This window comes from Hippocampus comes, unplaced genomic scaffold (genome assembly GCF_001891065.2).
Source record: "Hippocampus comes isolate QL1 unplaced genomic scaffold, H_comes_QL1_v1.1 scaffold202, whole genome shotgun sequence".
Lineage (NCBI taxonomy): Eukaryota > Metazoa > Chordata > Actinopteri > Syngnathiformes > Syngnathidae > Hippocampus > Hippocampus comes.
The window spans coordinates 295,297-315,685 of NW_017805829.1; the positions used below are offsets into that span (position 1 = coordinate 295,297).

At 42.8% G+C, this 20,389-nt stretch overlaps 2 protein-coding genes across 11 annotated transcripts in view; one reads left to right on the forward strand and one right to left on the reverse strand.

Annotated features, from left to right (window-relative positions):
• LOC109526256 (transmembrane O-methyltransferase-like) overlaps window positions 1–2,323 on the reverse strand; it is a 7,265-nt gene extending 4,942 nt beyond the window's left edge. Inside the window, exons 1-2 of one of the 4 annotated variants that reach the window (XM_019887434.1) lie at window positions 1,356–1,907; window positions 549–1,226 (exon numbers count right to left, since the gene is read on the reverse strand). The gene's annotated coding sequence lies outside the window, so the exon portion shown is untranslated. Of the gene's footprint in view, window positions 1–548; window positions 1,227–1,337; window positions 1,909–2,259 lie in introns of those variants that run through there. The other 3 variants (XM_019887436.1, XM_019887435.1, XM_019887433.1) reach the window with 3 other exon arrangements.
• Window positions 2,324–20,389, forward strand: part of LOC109526255 (LIM and calponin homology domains-containing protein 1) — a 62,416-nt gene continuing 44,350 nt past the window's right edge. For 2 of the 7 annotated variants that reach the window (XM_019887428.1, XM_019887423.1), the window contains exon 1: window positions 2,326–2,623. In XM_019887428.1, coding sequence (XP_019742987.1) covers window positions 2,534–2,623 — 90 coding nt within the window. In that variant the 5' untranslated portion in view covers window positions 2,326–2,533. Of the gene's footprint in view, window positions 2,624–20,389 lie in introns of all 7 variants that reach the window. The other 5 variants (XM_019887424.1, XM_019887427.1, XM_019887429.1 and 2 more) reach the window with 4 other exon arrangements.

The following is a 20,389-nucleotide window of genomic DNA, read 5'->3' on the forward strand; positions in this document are numbered from 1 at the left end:
TCCGCGGAGAGGCGGGTTCAATGTCTTCTTGTTTTATGGTTATTTTGTTTAAATTTTTGATGGGGGAAAAAAAAGATGAAAAAAACAACAACTTTGTCCGACCTACCGACCCTATGCTGAAATTTCATGTTACCGGAAACACATCTTTTTTGTTTGGCCTTACATATTGTTCGCAAATGAAAAATGAAACAACACCACTTGAAAACTGAGTTACAGTAATGCACAGGCTATTGACTTAACTCAAGTTCATCTTTGGCTCTCTGTCCACGACAAATTGTATTACGCTTTTTAAATTAACCAAACAGCGAGAATTCTTTATGCAATGTTTTTAAATTACCGGTACTATATTGTAAACTACAGCTGTAGATGTTTATATACAAGGGACCTATTAAATGTGCCACAAACATCAATTACAATGATTAAGTGCAATTTGTCAGTTTGCTGTTTAACACATTTGCACCATAATGCAAACCATTATAAAACATGTTGAAAAAGATCCAAATTTAAATGAATTTCTAGCTTCAATAGAAGTGATGCAGTACACTTACCAAGCTAGCCAAGTGTGTGTGTGTGCGCGCGCACGTCTCCCGTCAGCCACAGATGCAACAGCTGACAGTCAAATAAACCACGAACACATACACACACGCAAACACAAAAACACACAAAATCACACTCTCCTGTTCCTGGTATCCAGCATACCATATGGAGCAGATGGAACACCTCAGAGACACCGCATTAGGTATACCAAATAAAATCAAACAATCAACAATTATGCATTTGCACGCATTTTAACGTCGACTTTTGTATAACTGGATTATTATTATTGATTGTTGCGGTTAAGATATACTTATTAATTGTTGCGGTTGTAGTTTGAACACTGCGGCGTCCCATCAGTCCGCCTGCATCAAGTTACCGGAAAGAGGCGATCGTAGCCCGGCAAATCCGGTTCTGTTGCAAAATAAGGGCATTGCTTGGAATTTATTTTAATAAGACGCCAAATCATCATGACAGCCCCTTTAACATATGATTGCAACACTCCCATACCGCAAAATCTTGATGTGAAGCTAACTATGTCCTACTTTCTGCTACACAGGAAAGTTGAAACAAACTTGTGCAGCCATTGCATGTCCACAAGGGACCTATTAAATGTGCCATAAAATGTTCGATTTCGTCATCGTCTTGACTTTGCAGATAAGAAGTTTATTTGACAACCGTGTTCAATGAACCTACAAAATAATACCATAAAATGTACGGTTACGTCATCGTCTTTGTAAATACAAATGTATCTGACGTCATTTAATACACACACATGCAGGTAAAACAAGCTTTCAACTTACTTTCAATTTCCCATTTACTTTGCGGCTGGTACGCTAATGAGAGCCTGTCCTTTTGACATCGCCGATAACGTCAAATCAATAATCCCCAGCGAAGACATTTAAAAATAAAAGCTACTACAACGCTTGCCGCGTAACACCTGGTTGCTGGCACACTAGTGAGAGCGTGCCGTTCCGATCACGTTCACGAGCACAGAAACTTGACATTAACGTAAACAGCAGTTTTATATTTAAACTGGACACACTGTGCTATTGTGTTCAATATTACAGGAGAACGCTGAAGATACTTACGTGCTTTGTACGTAAATACAAATGCTGCTGTTAAACCAGCCCCGCCTACCTTGCGGTTTACGCACCAAAGAGAGCGTGCCGTTTTAATCACGTGGATTGAGCGGCCATAAAACGTTATATTTTTAAACGTGATACTACAATAAAAAATGGTTCAATATTATCATAACATTGTTTAAACTAACCAGCTTTGCTGAAAAAAAAGAAAGAAAAAAACGCCTGGACCCAGAGTGACCATCGTGACCCAATCAATTTGGGATGAACTGTGTGTGTGTGTGTGTGTGTGTGTGTGTGTGTGTGTGTGTGTGTGTGTGTGTGTGTGTGTGTGCGTGTGTGTGCGTGTGTGTGTGTGTGTGTGCATGTGTGTGGGCGGGGGGAAGGTTAAAGAGTTAGCGTGGGGAAGCGAAAGATAATTCCTTTGCGCTCGACGGCCTTCTCATGTCCTCCCTCTTTATAAGTTTTATTGCAAGAGAACACGATAAATGTACACATTACACGTTTTAAAGACGTTAACCTGTTCATGAACACCTATCGCGAATTAATGCCTTTCAAACGTCACCCGACCAAAAGGTAGAGTCATAAATTAGCCACGTGCGTGTTTGCTTTATTTTGTGTTTTAGTTTGTGCGTGTCCTTACCGGAACCAGTGCAGATGACTGTAGCGAGCTTTGTACTAGCCCCCACCCGCTCTCCTCCTTCTCCTCCGCAACCCGCCCGGCCCGCTGCCACACAGTATCCGTGGAGCTCAACCGGAGGGGAGCTACCGTGGCTCGACTGTCTCGCCGGTGCTGCTACTGCGACATAACCGCTGGAGGCCGACCAACTTGGAATAACGGCGCTAGTGACAAGATTCAAAGTATTTTTTTGGTTGTATATATTTTTCGGACAGAACTATCACAACCACGCTTGGGTATGGCAAGTCCGGTGGCACACACCGGACAGTCGCATCAGCATCAGCCGGTGACCGCGTCCGCTTTCCGGGAGGCGCAGAAATGGATCGAGGTGAGCTGCTCGTTTGCCACAGGCAAGGTGTCGCATTGTGCATAATGTATGATCTTTTGTTTGCGATTTGCATGCTCTCGCCTTGCAACATCATCGCTTCGTCACCTGTTGAAAGGCGACGAACGATGACAGTCATCTAAAAGAAAAAGTCGTGTATTCGGACCTTTATTGAGGGAATCCCCATTTTTACATGACAAAAAATAAATAAATAAAACGTATATAATATAGAAGTAGTGATGACCTTGTTTAAATTTACGAACACATGAATTTAAGTGTTAAACCTGGCCCTGTTTCGGTCAACATCAAGCTGTTCTTTTGCATGAATGACAATAGGTGCATACACAGGTTAACTTCACCTTTGGCAGCAATTCACAGGCCCCGTAAGTGGACTTTTTTACTCCTGACTGTTTTGTGTAGTTTTTTTTCAACGTTGCAGATGCAATGCTGCATTTGGACTGTATGGTTCTAGTGAGACAATTCCAATTGTTTTGCTCGTGTGAGGCACATTTCAGGTATGGGTTAGAAAAAGAAAACATAAAATCAGATAGCTTAGTATCAGAATTATTTATTTCCTAAATGTGGATGAAGACTGATTAATGTCACGAAAAGAGATTAGATTGAAACAATGACGCACTTGTCTCAAAGTTGAACACCGAGTGATTGTTGCTGTTGTATGAATGGCAACAGGTGGATAAACAGATTCATTGTACCTTCTGCCATCTAGTGGAAGAGCATGTAATTGTTCTGTCTGCCAATATACATCACGAGCATACATAGATAAACAAAGCTGATCACGATATAGACAACATCAACAGCGCCCAAACTGGCATGTCGGCCAAAATCGACATGTGTTGTTGGTGTATTAGGAGGCATCACAATAGGTTAACCTGCAATATTTTAACATTCCACACTTGGTTTATTAAAATACAGTGACAATTACCTGCTCCAATCTGCAGTGTTGCGACTTATTTTGCTGTTTCCCCAAACAGAATCAATGGACAGTTTTGATATCGAATGTTTATGTGAGTGATCAATACATTGTATCGCAATATTTAGCCAACAGTCATGGAAATAACACGATACAGCAATTATGCGGTTATCGAAAGATTGCGGGGGGGGGGGGAACTGCGCAGTATGTTGTGATATCTAAAATGAATTAAATGACATCACTATCCTTGACATCTACAGAGAAATGAATGATGAAGACCACAATGGTTAAATTTGACTCAAAAAGCCTCCGTGACCCAATAAAAATAGACCGCAATTTGGGCCAGGAGCCTAAGTTTGTGCACCGTTGCTTTTGAATGATCCCAGAGTGCAGCATAAATGAGCGAAACAGTTCCAAGATAATGAGAGATGATCCATATTTGAAGTAAGCCAGCAGAAACAATGAGCGCATCATGTGGAATGGATTTTTGCCTCATTGCCAGCCCGTGAGGGCCAGCCCAACAATCAGCACACAAGCGCCGTTTTGTTTCCTGCCGGGGAGAATCTCAGTGACAACAGCTCATCGCTTTTGACTTGTTGGATCACTCAGTCAGTCCACTGCATGAAAACTCTGAATGGCTTGCTACCTGTTGTTTTTTTGTTGTTGGGCGGAATGCAGCCGCAGCTTTGCGAGGTGACACAAAGGCTGGCAGATCTGATAAATGCATCATTTCAGTGATTGAGTCAATGCAGTGGGGCCACAGCTAGGTATTTGGAGGCCTCTTTTTTCAAACCGGGTAAGCCCACCCCACCCCCCTTACCTCCCTCGCATGCTATCTCCTCATTGCTCATGAAACAAAATGAACATGTTGTCAGTATCCCAATATTATTGAAGCAAATGTCTCAAGGTTTTGCTTATGGAAGGGGCACAAGTCAACCAATCGTTTCGAGCCCCGTTTTTCATGGAAAATGCATATTGGAGGCTTGTCAGCATTTTTGGAAGAATTGGTTGGATTGACAATCACACTTCAATTTTCCCAATGTATTGCAATGGGTGTCAGTTATACCTAACTTTTCGCCATTCCCGGCCCGGCACATATATTGTCTATATTTAAAACGGCATTTTTGTCATACATCTGAGTAGGAAGTGGTGTGGGCCCCGAGTAGCACTGATGAAAATTTGTGGTCCCATTCATTCATTCTCAACATCATTATCACCAGTTCATTCTGAAAAGATTTGGTCATGACACCCATACAAAATTTAAAATGCACATTTCTAAAAAGAAACTAAAAATACTACACAAGGCATTTGAACACAATACAAAATACATATTAAATAAAAAATAGACAAATATTTCAAACTAATCCAAGTATGTACGAAAAAATATTAGAAAATAATAGACAAAATATTGCATGATATTTTCATCTTATATCATTAATAAAATATAATCAAATACAAGAAATGAATACACATGATAAAAGAACACCACTGAGAAGACAAAAATAGAAAAACATAACTAGTTATAAAGAGAAATAAGAGAAATATAAAAACACCAGCAAAAAAATATTGAGCAGAAAATATTAAACACAACTGAATATGAGAAAACATCCCCAAATATGACACAAAATATTGCAAAATACTGTCAAACAAAATAAAAAAATATATATACAGTATATATATATATATATATATATATATATATATATATATATATATATGTGTGTGTGTGTGTGTATATGTATATATTAATGACAACAATTTGTTCGACTTTTGTTCACAAAAAATAAAGAAATAATCTTCCTCCAAAGTTTGTAACTGTCACTTTATGAAACTCCTGGGAGCCTTGTTGGCATCTTTCAAAGAGCTTCTGTTGACCTGGAATCAGAATGGGATCAGTGCACGCAGCTGAATAGGTAACTGATAGCGCAATCACGTTGTTGTTCTTCCCCAGCTCTTTCCCCCTCAGGGAAGGAGTGGGCTGGTATCTTTGGCCACCTGCTAACACTCACTGGCTCACCCGAGGGAATCAGAGGCAGGTCACTGTAAATGAATGGAAGGATGTATATAACGAGGTCTCCTCATTCGGGAGCCAAGCACTCCGCCCGAGACATCTTATTTCCTCTTTGTTGTGTCATGGATCGCTTTGGGTCACCAAAAGTTGATAGTTTGCCGACTGCTTCACACTAATCCAGGAAAAAATTTCCACGTCAGTGTCATGAATAGAAGAACTGGCATTTGTCTGCCTCTATTTCATCCCCAATGCAGCTACAATATAGGGACCGAGCTGTGCTGCATATAGCGAAACACGTCGTTTGCACCCATGGTTCCCAAAATGTTCAAAATTTCCTCTATTAGTAGTTTCAACATAGGTACGTGCAAATGTGGCAAACACTTTCAATATATTCCACGTACAACCCAGATTAAATTTAGCTCCTCCCTGACATACAAAGCTTGTCACTGAGTCAAGATGTATCACTTCCAACGTGCTTTCTGCATCCCAGTTCCTATTTATGCTTTCGCAGCATCTCGTGGAATTTGAGGGCATGTCAAGAAGAGCAACAGAACTGCAAATGCTTGAGGTTTTTTTGGGAGGGGCGGGGGCCGGGGGGTGAGCGAGGAATAATATGAATTGGTTAATTCCTGAATCGTGAACTGTGAACCAAACAAACTTCTTGAAGCAGAAAATTGCTGGGTCAACTTCATTGTCATTGTACATGCCAGTCATACAGAATAGGGATGGATGTGGAAGAATCTGGATATTGAATTTATTTATTTATTTTTAATCCTTTCATGCACCCATAATGATAACCTGGACCCTGATAACATGATAAACTGTCCACTGAAGTAACTGCTGTCCCTGAAAGGGTTCCCTGTAGGTTATGCTTCAACCACCTGTATGAAAAGATGTCAAACAAATGAAAAGAAGGATCTTTTTCCAGCACACCTACTCATCATCAAGCAGCTCTGTCTTCGTCCTGTCAGTAACTGTGTCTGCGCTCCTCTGAGCTGCGCACCAGGCGAAGTAGTACACCTTCAGTTTACATTGCTTGACAAATTGATTGGCCTCTTAGTGAGGGCTTGAATGATGAACATGATTGGATCTGACGTTCCCGCTAGTTATCCTCTGCAGCAAGATAGTAATGGTTTTGGACTTAGTTTTTGTTGTGTTTTTACTTTTTTCGTTTGGTTAGTGAAATGCTTCATTTCAGTTTGTTTTGCTCAGTTTGTATAGTTGTTGTTTTAACATATGGATGATGTGTGAAGTGCAAGATAAAAACAAGTCACTAAATACTGCCCTTCTTTGCACAAATGATGAGGAAGGACCATTGGATTATTGTTAGCATGTTTTTTAGCATTACCATTCTGGATCCATGTCTAGTTGGTGGACAGTTTCAAACTTGCATGACTGACAACGCGTGGCATTAGGTGGAGTAACTTATTTAAGTTCTAATGTGAAGACTTCAATCATTGGCTTCGACTTCGCATTGTAGCTGATTTTTGTTTGCAGTGTAAGTTAGAATTGAAACGTGCTTCTGAAATGCTTTCCCAGTTTAAGGCAGACATGATGATTAGTTCACTTTCCCAGCGACATCCTTGCTGTCGTTTCTGCATTCAGAGATGCCCCCCAAATGCTCAGTGTGGCAGGACCCAAAGCATGTTTTTCATTAGCCAGTCAGAATGCCTGCGAGGGTCGCCTGTAAACTGAATGTCATGACTGCAAAATCCCTCGAAAGGCGACAGCGCGCATATTCCAGTCTACTTCCTCCGGGCTACCTCGGAAGTTGTGTGTACACACAAGTCTTGCTGTCACTCCAGAATTCTTCCATGATGTCATTCCCACTTCATTGTCATTCTTTCCATGAGATGATGGATGGATGTGTTGAGCGACGAGCACCCCCCTCCACCCTGATCTCCCGCCCCTAAACATGCACATTGATTGCGAGCAAACAAGGAGGGTCATTTTAGAAGCTTTTAGGCCAGATTGAGGATGTCTCCTTCATCAGTTCCAAACGCTCTTTTGACCTCAAAATCCATGCTTTACCACAGAATGTCAGCGTTGTACAGGCTAACTGTGTTTTTCCAAGATGGGAATTAACAGAATACAAATCAGCCAAATCAGATGCCTTTGCAAGGTTAATTTAAGGATATCCATTTACGGTATGTTAAGCATTTTAATGCAATTTAGGCGAAAGAAAAGATTTCAGAGGCCGACACGTTCCCCTTTCATGCCATAAACCTCAAAATAGCCCCTTTCAATCTGCCTGTTAAAGCAACACATTTTTTTGATGATTTTCTTTTTTTTTAATTCTGTGTAAAAAGCCCCACCACAGCTTCTTTGACACTGTCAAAGGTGGGATAGTGGCTGTGTGAAAGGGAATAGCGAACCATTGATGCTTTATTTAAAGTTGGTTAATGCCCTGAAACTGAGTCATTGTCTTTCACACAGAACAGCAACTCGTGAGGCCACTTTCGTTGACAGGTGGTGAGAAAGTGACGACCGGTACTCCTTTTCCAGTGGTCTTTTTGCTTCCTGAATCAATAGCCTCTTGAACACTGGCCAGTGAAGACGATCTTTCCCGACATTTTTACCATATCACTGTCCTCCGTCTAAGGCAGTTGTCCCTAACCCCCAAACCCCGGGCCACGCACCGGTTCCATTCTGTGGGTCATTTGGTACCAGGCCGCACAAAAAGAATAAATAACTTACATGACTTCCGTTTTATTCATTTCGGAATCTGAAAGATGTTTTATTTTTAAAAATTACCAGATTCTCTCTTACATCCGTGTGCAGTGTTGACTCAGGTAAAGGCACGCTTCTCAGTCACGTGTTATGTTCCCGCGAAAATAAAACCCAGGAGCTAACAAAATGAGTAAGAAAAACCAAACATCTTTGGAAATTTTCTTTGGGAAGGGGAAAAGGCCCAGCCAGGAGATAGAAACAGAGCCTATGACTTTCAAGAAAAAGGCTACATTTAATAGACAGTATTTAAAATACGGATTTATCTCAACGGGAGATTCACACGCACAAAGCCCACCCTGCATAATATGCGGCGATGGTTAGTCGTATTTTTCAAGCACTTTTGTATTTGTATCATATTTTGAAGGCACGTTTAAACGTTACCATAGCGACCAGAGAGTGTTGCGGCCAGATAGGACGTTCCTCGGGTCATGATTCATGTTTATTATTGTGTTTCGAAAATACCACACTTTTCATGTAGGTCATATATTATTTTGTTGTATTTATCCGGCATTAAAGGCCGGTCCCTGAAAATATTGTTCGACATTAAACCAGTCCGTGGTACAAAAAAGGTTTGGGTCCGCTGGTGGAAGGAACTGATGTGAGAAGTGCTCCTTTCCGGATTCAGGTGTAGCATGAAGGCAGAACTCGATTCAAGACTCGCTTTCCCACAGCTGTCATCCCCCCCTCTGTTTATCCCAGATGCCGAGAATTTTGCAAGTTGATTTCAACCCCAGATTCAGAGTCGCTACTGTTCACACAGAACAGCAACCAGCAAAACAGTTGGTTTTGATGGACTGGTACCGTCAGAGAGCCCAGAAACGTACAGTTTAAACGCTTTCAATTTGATGGATGACCTTTTTATCCGTTTCTCACTTCCACTAATCACGCCCCATTCTTTACCATGCCATCTGCCCCCACTTTGTTGATCGCCCTCGTTCTCAGGCAAAGTGGGTCACTTTGCGCGATTCCTGAATCAAGCTCCCGATTTTTATTGATGTGGCTTAGCGGGGCTGAACAGGTCACAGGCTTGGATTTGTAAACCCCCGTAGGTTACACCTTCACAGATGAGCAATGATGAATATGAAACAGACTCAGATATCCAAACTACTTCTGCTTTGGTTTGAATCGTAAACTCCTTGACGATGAAATCATGCTTGAGTGACGCGTGTTGAGTGATGCCAGGAGTCAATGCCTGATTGATGAGGCATGGTCGATCACACCAAAGTTTGTTCTTGCAATTCTTCATGTTTGATAGCTAGGAGAGTACTCCCCCGAGGGCCAGGGGATGTTTCTAATTGGGTCACACAGGCTGAGTTGGTTTCCTACTTTTGGAGCTGCGACACAGGGGAGCTGGACTCTTTTAGCTGCCAAGGGAGCTTGTGCAACCCCACCGAAGGCGGCACTATCAGTCGTACAGCCGCAGTGTGAGATATTGTGATTTTAGCTCTTTCTCTTCCACCATTTTGGTGTTTTACGATGACATCAGCCTGTGCTTCATAAGAGAGATCTGTGTGCTTTCTACCATTGGAAGATATTTGATTTGTATCAGATTCTTACTCAGGCCTGATTCCAATCAAAAGATATCCGACAGCGGACTTGCAGCTCGCAGTGGCGATGATAACGTCACACTATCGTGCCATATCATTTTTTCTTGTAGTCATCTTAGAATAGAACCGTTTATAGCCTACCCTCAAACCTGGTTTCTACCAAAGAGTACAGTTCAGTTGGCCTTAGTGCTGGTAGGATCACGAAAAATTGAACAGGCTCAGGGTAAGAGTACGATGCTGATGGCGAGGTCTAGTAGGTAAATGGTGTCATAATTGTAAGCCAGGTGGTGTTTAATTTATCAGTAATGGTCTTGGCGCACAGCTTGAGCACTCTTGACACCAGAAGCCCGATTCATTTGATTCAAGTGTTTCAATCATGGCCAAAATACGCTACACTTCACTCATCCCAGCATGCTTGGTAGACCAAACTAGAGGTGTAATTTTTAGATTGGTGTGATCACTCCTCCCGGCCAGTTATTAAACCTCACCACCACCGTCTTCACCACCATCTGCTTCAATCCACTTCAACAAGAAGACTCAATGATCGGCAAAGTCAGGAAAGTTGCAGTACAACAGTGTGGTTTTTATGAGGTGATGGCAACTGCTAATTCTCTGCTGACCAATCAGCAGACAGGGAGAAAGTCTAACTGCCCTACAACAGCATACTTTATTGGTCATATTCTAGGGTTGGACCCCAGTGAAACTTGTTGAAAAATGCAAGGGTATAGGTTGGATATTTTGGGTCGCTTTCCAATAGAAATGAAAAACCTTTATCACTTGTTGCCTTGGCGGGGCACTCACCACTGGGCTCATTCATGCACAAAACGGCTCACTCATGGAGATAACCATGATAAAAAGCAAGTGCTCTTTGGAGAACCTTGTTCTCATGCGAGCCGATGGCAACCGGCAGAGTTCTCTGGACCCCGACGCACAACTCCACCATGGTCACCGATGCAAGCCGACAAAAGTGCTTGCTAAGCACACTACACGGGGTCCACAGTTTGTGAGGGGGTTCCGAGGAAAAATCATTAATATTAGAGCATCTTACTGAATCAAAAAGTCTCCCAAAAATGGAAAATGTTGAATGCGCTAAATTCTGCATCTGGTTTGCTCACACCAATGATGACATTTAAAATGGATTCTCTCTCTCTCTCTCTCTCTCTCTCTCTCTCTCTCTCTCTCTCTCTCTGTCTCATATGAATTGTATGCTAGTCTGAACGCAATCATGACTAATGAATGACTTTCACTGTCCACGCACCACTTCTCCACTGTTGAGAGTGTCAAATAATTCCTGGAGTGGAATAGCTTACATTAAAGCGTGGGCCTCTTGAGCGCTGTTATCGCCATCCTCTTGCTACTAGCAAGGGGATAAAGTCTAATCCTGACTAATCTAGCCAGCTGCACCTCCCTCTTTTGGGGAGGCAGGGGGTGTGTGTGTGTGTGGGATTGTGCATTGACAGCTCCCATAAGGTGGCCCGTGTCCCATTTGGACACCATCGAGCTGCATGAATTGAGCAACAGGGCCATGAGTGAAATTCCAGCCCGATGTGATATTTTACGTTTAAGAGAATTTGTCAGTTCTCTGTTACCACTCTGTTTGTAGGACAAGACGATGTAAAAGTCTGTACAGTCTCTATATTTCCTCAGCTTGACATGAACCGAGTTTGATATTGTTCCAAAAATGTGTCTGTGCAAATGAAGGCCTCCCCTCCATCTGAATTTGAGGAAATAAACCCTCCCTCATTCACTATTTGCATAAATACAGTGACATGAAGCTTTGAATGCTCTCAGCCTAAGACTGACATGTCAGACATGAGAACTGTTGAGAAACTATTGAGGGTGATTACATACAAACTTCCAGGCCAATAATAGAACCAATGCTGTTTTTCCCTTTTAGCATGCTTTTTGTAAGTAATTTTTTGGGGGCCAATACATCTTGAAGTTTGTGTTTTGGTAACGGGAAAGATAGTTTTACCTAACTGTTTGTAACAAATCCATTTGAAGGGTTTGCGAAAAGTGTGAGCAAGAAGCGCTGACCCTGACTGAACTTTCGAAAGAATGCACTGCTGCTCATCTATCCTCCATGTACTCCTTGGATTTCTTTCCCCCAAATATCTTCATGTCCCCTAGGGTGAGCCACAATGGAAGGATTTCTGTACATTTGGGGGATAAAGCAGCACTTCCTACTCTTAATGAGACCTCACCACTAAAGTGGACTGACAGATGCCCACATTCCCAGGAATGACACATGGACTTAGTGTCAAGGGAAAGTGCAAACAAACTACTGTATTACCCCATGCAGTATGTGGCGGGCCTTAATTTTCTCAGTTGCAGATAGTGGGAGGTATTTATTTTTCCAAACACATTAAAAAAAAAAAAAAAAAGGCTTTTGGAAGTATTTTGTAAAATCACAGTTTTAATCCTTGGATTCCCCCAACATTAACTCTATAAAAAACAAATAAATAAAATGCAAAAGGAATTTTCCCAACTTGGTTTTTACGCTTCAATTTTAGGGGTCATTTTGCTCATTTCTGTGACGCACTTTGTCCAACAGATATTGTCCAAATTTAAACCACTCCCTTGTATGTTCGAAGGATCGGCAATGGTGTTTTGCTGTGGCTGGTCAGCAACTCCACCGCCCTCATGTGAGCACCCCCAAGGGGACATATCCGCCAAATACTTACATACATCCATTTTCTGAACCGCTTTATCGTCACAAGGGTCGGGGGCGTGCTGGAGCCTATCCCAGCCGTCTTCGGGCAGTAGGTGGGGGACACCCTGAACCGGTTGCCAGCCAATCGCAGGGCACACAGAGACGAACAACCATTCGTGCTCACACTCACACCTAGGAACAATCTTGAGTGTTCAATCAGCCTGCCATGCATCTTTTTGGAACGTGGGAGGAAACCGGAGTACCCGGAGAAAACCCACCCAGACCCGGGGAGAGCATGCAAACTCCACACAGTGAGGCCGGAGCCGGGATCGAACCCACAACCTCTGCACTGTGAGGTTGACGCGCTCCTATTGATGCGCTTACCACTGGACCACTGGGTCTCGGGTGATTCCCTACCTTGAATTTTGATCTGAAGAAAACCTTTTTGATTAAAGGCGAAACAGTTACAACAAGCTATGACCCGTTTGTCTATTTGTTTTTCATGAATGAGAAGTACCAATTAATGGGGGACCTGACATCTGTTTGAGGTCCAGACATTATTTGAGAAAGTCACAAATTCTGCAGGTCGGCCTGATACTTCTGTGTTCATATGCGTCTGTTTATCTTTAATTGAATGCTTCATGCTGAAGCGCGCAACTGTATTGACATACATTATTTATCCAAGGCCTAATGGAAGCCGAACTGCGATGGAATCTGTGTTTCAACACAATCGTGCCACTATAAACAGGCCCCTGAACCCCCATTCCGCCACGGTGTTGACACAGTACGTCAGTGAAGCTCCTGATTAGTTCAGCCCTGACGAATGCAGCGCATCTTGGCAGTGACGAGAGAGGAGAGCAAGTCTGAACGTGAGGACCAAAGAACAATCCTATCTCTTGACTCGTTTGTCAGGGTCTTTGTTGCTTTTAGGCGACAGACAGCGCGCACTCGAGATGAATCTAGCTGTTGATGTCTGTGATGGGCTCCACTGTTTGTGCTGATGCATCTGTTGCTGGGATACTCAAGATTTGATTTTTAGAGATTGTATCATTTAGTTGTAGAAGGAAACCAGAAAGAAAATTTGTATTTGGAGTTGCAGGATTTGTAAAAAAAAAAAATTGTCAGGATTTACACTGCAGGTCCAGGTGCCCAATTCCAAATTGATGCTTGTATCGGTTATTGTAACTGTATTTGTACTTTTGAAGTCACACACATCCCATGTGGCCGTTTGCACTGACAGAAGACATGAAACAGCTCGCATTTCTAGTACATATGCCCAAATTAGAAAAAAAATGACTTACACCATGCAGTGAAAACGCACAAGTATAACTTTGGAACCGTAGTGTACCTCGTTTTGTTAATTGTGTGCTGCAAACACAACTTTGTTACCAGTGTGGGCGGATTTTGGTTCATTAAAGCAAAGGCATCTTGATTGTCTTTTGTCTTCGTCATCCTGCGAGTCTTTCCTCATCTTGGAAAACAAAATGAAGAACACAGAAAGATATGTCAATTGATCCCCCCCCCCCACCCCCGATAACTAAGAAAACTTGCAGGACAACATTGTGAATCTTGTTAATTCATCAATATTTTCCTCAAATGTTTTCTGCAGTTACTGAGACTTTATTGGGACCCTCTCTTCAATCAAAGCCCTTTTCAAAAACATGGCTGGCGCCTTGTCTCAAAGCAAGCGGGTCAAGGTTCGGGCGTCTCGCTGCACATTTGAATGAGACTTCTGGAGTCGTCAGTCGCTTGTTGTTCCCTCGGCCTCGCAAGAAAACAGTGAGCAGGATACTGGAGACTCACGGAGGCCCCTGGAAAAGTCCTTATGCTTAGAAAGCTAAGCTGAAAACACTGCCGCCAACACGGAGGCTCTTTGTTCCTGTTCCCGCAAGGCTTTTTCTGGGGGGGTGGGGGGGTTGTCACTATTCACCTTAGGTGGTGTGTGGTATGGTTTTAACCAGCTAAGCTTTGAGTTAAATAGTTTATAGATGACAGCCAGCAGAATTTTAAGCCCTGGTGTGTGTAAGTGTTCAGAAACCTGTGAGAAGTTGGCATAGCCCGCATCCTTAGTCACAGAAGATAATAAGCATTCCATTGTTGCGTCACTCGAGTGCCGACCAATCATGTGTGAAAGTAAATATTTAGTTTTGCCGTTTCTGGGCCAGCCAATCTTCATTTTTGCAAATCATGATGTCGCAAAGCAGGTAATGTATGTAACAGTGCTCCAATTAGCTTCTTATACCCCTTTCCCACTGAAATTAGTGGGTAGTAGTGATCCGCCGGCGACACGCAACCAATTGCCATATTGTCCCTTTCCCATTGACCAACAGAAGGTGATTCTGCGCCCCCTTCCACCACCACTTTGCGTCTGGTTACGTCACCATGCTGTGATTGCGTTGATGATAGTGCGACAGATTCCTTGGTGGTAAACAAAGCAACATGGAAGCGAGTGTTCTTTCTTTTATCATGCTTTTTACCGTCCTCAAAATGGTCGAAAAGCAGTGGAGGATCAACTCTTTGCTCCTACTGAGACAACAGCTTAAGGGGCGATCTCCTAACTTTGTTGTGGGGGCATGCTATATACGAGGCCAATGGCGCACGATATTATGACGCATCACGTACCACCCTATGTCATCACGTAATTACCGGGAAGTCCCGTGTTAGGCTTTCAAACTGCAAGCGGAGGCGATCACAACCCGCCTCCGATGGCGCCTCTGGTGGACACGGATCGACACTGGCCAGTATAATACACGGCACGTGGATGAGAGTTGGAAAAAGTTGAAAATCTGGGGGCAGGGAATATGATGTCACCACTGCATGTTCAGATCCGCTGTATGAAGTATAATTCTGTGGCTTGGCGATGAAGTGCTGCCCCACTCCTCTCAAGTGTGAAAATACAGTTGAATCTGGTCAACATGGCTAAACTTGGTAATGGTAACATTGCATAAGCATCATTCAATCGCAGTGTGGACGTGGAGGAGTGAACAACTCCAGCTGTGGGAGTGTCGAAAAATTTCCAGTGAGTGCACCAAAAGTCGTGTGATTTGCTGCTTGTCGCCCAAAGCGTTGGAAGATTAGCACCTGTGAATCAGCTTTGTCGCAACACACTAGCGCCATTTCCGGTTGTCATGGTAGCGATAAACATCCATCCGACAGCACTGTATTGCACTTATAAATATTAAACGGGGTGACCCTGAAACAAAATGTTTTATTTGAAAATAAAATAGGATTGTCATGGGCTGTTTTGGTCTTGGAGCCTTAGTTTAAGTGTTTATTTTCAGTATTCTCTTGCATGTCAATCGCACGTTGACCACATTTGCATCCATTTACGCTGTGCTTCATTGACTCTCTTGACTGAGCGTTTACTTTTGGTGATATGATAATGTGGGTTAGTAGGATGGGGATTTATGCTGGCTAAATTGAGGTTTGTGCTGCAGAGACTGAGAGGACCTTGAAGAGTGCATTGGGCGGATGGTTTTGAAGGGATTTTTTTTCACACAACCCCTCCTCCCACACTTACTCTGCACCCAACCCCATTCCCCTGGCCTTTTTGGCATCAGTCGCCATCCTCTACTTAATCCAATACAACCGCAAAGGCTTGTAGTTGAGCCAAATACTGTTGTTTCCTTTCCCGTTTTTGGGCTCGGAACCTTAGTTGATGAATTGAGGAGGAAGAGAGTGGAACTCGTCGGGCCAGGAGAGAGGCTAATCCACAGCCCAAACATTGTTCCATCATCTAATCCAGGTGGAAAAGGGAGGCACTGGTCAGAATGCTAACATTTAACTCACTGTGAGGGAACTTTAATGGAAATTTGGCTCAATTTAATCTGAGGGATTTATCAAGAGTTGGGGGAAGTGGAGGACATGGAAAAGAGAGCCATGTTGGAATTGTGAGTTTTAAAGCCCGTCGGAAAAACAAGTTAGTCAAAAAGTAGCCACTGGTTCCTACGGTTTGCTTCCATACCGTGGTCAGAGCCACGTTAAATTTAATGTGATGTGACTTCCCGCCATCACATAATTGGATAGATCATCATCGCTACAACCAGCTGCTAGGGCTTCAAAAGTTTCATTTCAAGTGAGGCAAGACACTAAAGTCGCCACCACATAGAATGAGGTTGTTGTAGACACCTGGAAGCTAGCAGCTACAAGCTAGTTGCAATGTTGTTTTGCTCGAATGGAGTCCATGTGTGTGTTGCCAAGTGGGATGGATGCATGACTAATCGGGTAGTTGCACAAGATTTGACCAGCAGGACGGTCCAACTGATCTGGCGGGTTTTGCCTTTTTTTGTCTGAACAGTGTTCGTCTTCCACTACACACAAAAGGTAGCGATATCTGGCTTTTGGGTGAAATTTCAGGACGAGCCTAAATGCATTTTTACAGGTGAACTTAATGTGACCTTCTCTAAGCTTTTGAATGCACATGTGCAACTGTTAAATGTTTCAGTACGTTTTGCACAAGTTGCTGTTCTTTAACGGTAAAAGTCACAACAGGTGTTTGAGCACCGTAGCCTGAATTCTTTTTATGAGTAGTGTATGTTAGAGAGTGCAAGGTACATTGAGTAACACTTGATCCCATGCAACTTTTATAAGGAAACCTTAAAAAAAGTAGAAGTATAACTGAAAATCCACTTAGAATGTATCTGCCTGCAGTCTTGTGAAAAGTCAAGGTTGAACTAGACACTTAAGTCCCGGCTTTTTGCTCCCCCATTTGACAGTGCCACCACTACGTCACCTTCGGCCCCTGATGCCACCTTGGAAGTCGGAAAATTCACTCCTCGACTTCAAACCCCCTTTCCAACCTCATTCCTTTCACCCAGAACTAAGAGGCAGCAAATCAGCTGTGGGATCACGAAACGTTTTGCAGCCCAGTGTTGATTCGGCTGCATAAAATGACGTCAAATATTCTCTTATCTGTCGTTACCGGAGATGATCCATGTTTCATGTAGCTTTCCTTCTTTGGCGAAGGAAAAATTCTGTGATTTAAGTCTTCCTTCCAAAGACCTGCCTAATATACTGCATGGGGAACAGAATCTACTGGAACCTGTTTTCAGATTAGTTTAACTTGATGGGTGAATTTGCAACTGACTGTGCTGATTTGCGGGACTGCAGGCTTGAGACATGTTTGGTCCCACAATAAGCTTAAAGCTACGCTCATTTAAAAAAAAAACAAAAAAAAACTCAAAATGGATTCAAGAATCAGTTTCAGATCAGATACAAACGATCCTGTTTTCCAGGCCTATGGTGGCATTCTGAAAAAATAGTCCTCACAATGATGTGCTGTGTTCAGAAATTTCGCAGCATGAATGAAGCAACCCTTGCGGGATTTTACGTGAACTTAACTTTTATGTGACATTTGAAAAATGCAGCGTTAATTCATGCCTTTAAATTAATTCATCAATGATTTTACACGTGATTAATTTGGTGAATTGACATACCCAGCTTAATGTCTACAGCAGGGGTCCCCAAACTTTTTCCAGTGAGGGTCAAATAACTTTTCCCTTCTCTGAAGAGGGCCGGGGTCAGTTTGTAACAAGTGTGACGATCGCAGAAGTGTCAAAATGTAAACATTTATTCATATTTACCCTTCCTGGGGTCTTGAAAAAAAATCTGAAAATAAATAACACTATTAATCAAATAAATAACGCTATTTATAAAATCAATAAGAACCAAACAACCCTTTTTAAGTTTTTCACAGAAAAAAAGACCATGTAACCATGTAAATTTCTTGTAGACACGACTGTTTTGCAGCTCTCTCTCATCAACTTCACTGTGAAAACCAGAAAGCAAGCAGACCAAGAAACCAAATTAATGCAATATCTACCAATTATCTTTGCATTGAGCAAAAAAGTAATAATAATAATGATAATAATCATTTGTCCACTGCATGCTAAATACCGTACACTCTCAATCAATTTGTCTCTTGCCGAATTTTTTTTCCATTATTTTATTTGACAGGAGTATGTCCAGGATCTTATTTATTTTTTCTTTTGGAGGGTGGGGTTTCAGATAGGACACAGACTGCAGAAGGGTGGAATAGAATGTTACGAGTCTCGAGCAAGTGACCAGACTGAAAAAAAAATAATGCATCACTGGGAATTGTTCAGGGGGCCAGGCAAAATGTGGAGGTGGGCCGCATCTGGCCCGTGGACCGTGGTTTGGGGACCATTGGTCTACAGTGTTTGCAGGTGTCTGAAAAGTCCTAATTGACACACACACACACACACACACACACACACACACACACACAGTTCATCCCCAAATTAAAACCTTCACAATAGCCTGAGCACCAGGCGGTGTAAAAGTGGGGCTCTTGAATTGCTTTTTTAATTATATGCAGAGAGTATAGAAGGAACTGCCTTTTTGAGAGCCTCAGTATGTCTTTCCATGCATTTGCCATGAAAAAAAAAAAGAAATTATCCAGTCAAGTTCCCCAAAACGAAGCAATACTCAGCCCCTGACACCAATTTCACCAGTCGACATGAAATTACGTAAACACCACAACAGGTTACTCTATCATAAGAGGAAATCCTCAATTAAACAAAGTCAGCCATTTTGGTTTGAAACAACACTTTTCAGTGAGTTCCAGAGCTCCCGCTTTGACCAACGAGTGAATTAGCCCAAATGGGTACCGTGAAAAACCGAACAGGAAGTTGGGCTTTTGGTTTGAATGATCCTTTTTGTTCTGGGAATTCTCTGAGATCCTTCTCACACCAATGTCCATGTGAACATGGCCTAAAGCTTCACAAAAAATGTGTAAACTTTTTTTTTAACCTGCATCTGGGTGGTATTTTTAAGTAGAATAGGTCCGGCATATTTGGTGCCCTCGCCACTCCGTCCGCCATCTCAGCGTGGCAGCACTCCAGGCGCAGAAGCAACAATTCCTATCTTCACAATAGGGGATCCCTGTGGTGATGGCTAATGAAAAGATCTGCATTGGCGTATTGTCAGCAGATACCACTGCTGACCTCGGGTTGAACTTGCTGATGAGACCCCCGTCCGGAGATCTCTCATCGTCGTGTGAAGTTTCGGCACCGCGCTGTGCCATACACAATATGGCACAATATTTGTTTTTCGAAAGGGCTTTTTGGCCTATTGTTGTTTTCGTCCCACTAATCGGAAACCAAAGGCATTTGCGGCTTAAGCGCGCTCGCCAAGTTGTATTAACGAGATTATTGGCCCGCGAAGCCGCAAGACGCACTCGCATGTGTTTGTGAACTTGACAATTACATAACCTACTGTAGACAACATCCTGTAAAAGAAGAATGCATCCGATTACAAAAGCCAGCCACGTGTCTTGGCAGCACACATCTTTTGTTTGTGTACTCGGTCCTCGACGAAGAGTCAAGATGAGCCTGTCAGGCGTCTGTCGCCTCTGGGCTTGAATGAGTAGTGCATTACTTAGCGCAGCAACCGGCCTGCATTCATACCTAGACTTATTGCTTGTTAATTTGGGACCTAGGTAGATTTTTCCAGACTCTCGGCCCCCCGGGCCGGAAGGCAGAGCCGAGGAGCAGTTCAAACAGTCCCCTGTTTTGATTTGGATCTTTTTCCAAAACAGGAGGTTATTTTGGCAAGTGGCTTGTGATCCAATGCCAGGCATGATTTGACTTGAGAGGAATCCTTTTTAGCCCGTTTTAGCTCTTCAAACGCACTGGGAAGGCCTCTTCAAATTTGTCAACGTCATCACTTTTTATGCGTGAAGAGGCTAATTAGTCAGTCGGCAGTGAAGCATTTCAAAGCATAGGGACGCTTGATTTATGATTCCGAGGGTCTCGAAGTTCAAAATGCCATTGCATTGCGAGCCGAAACGAGGCATATAGAATACGGGGTCACACGCAACAAGAGGGCAGGCTCAATTACTGAAATACTTTTCATTGGAACGTTTTGTATTGATGGC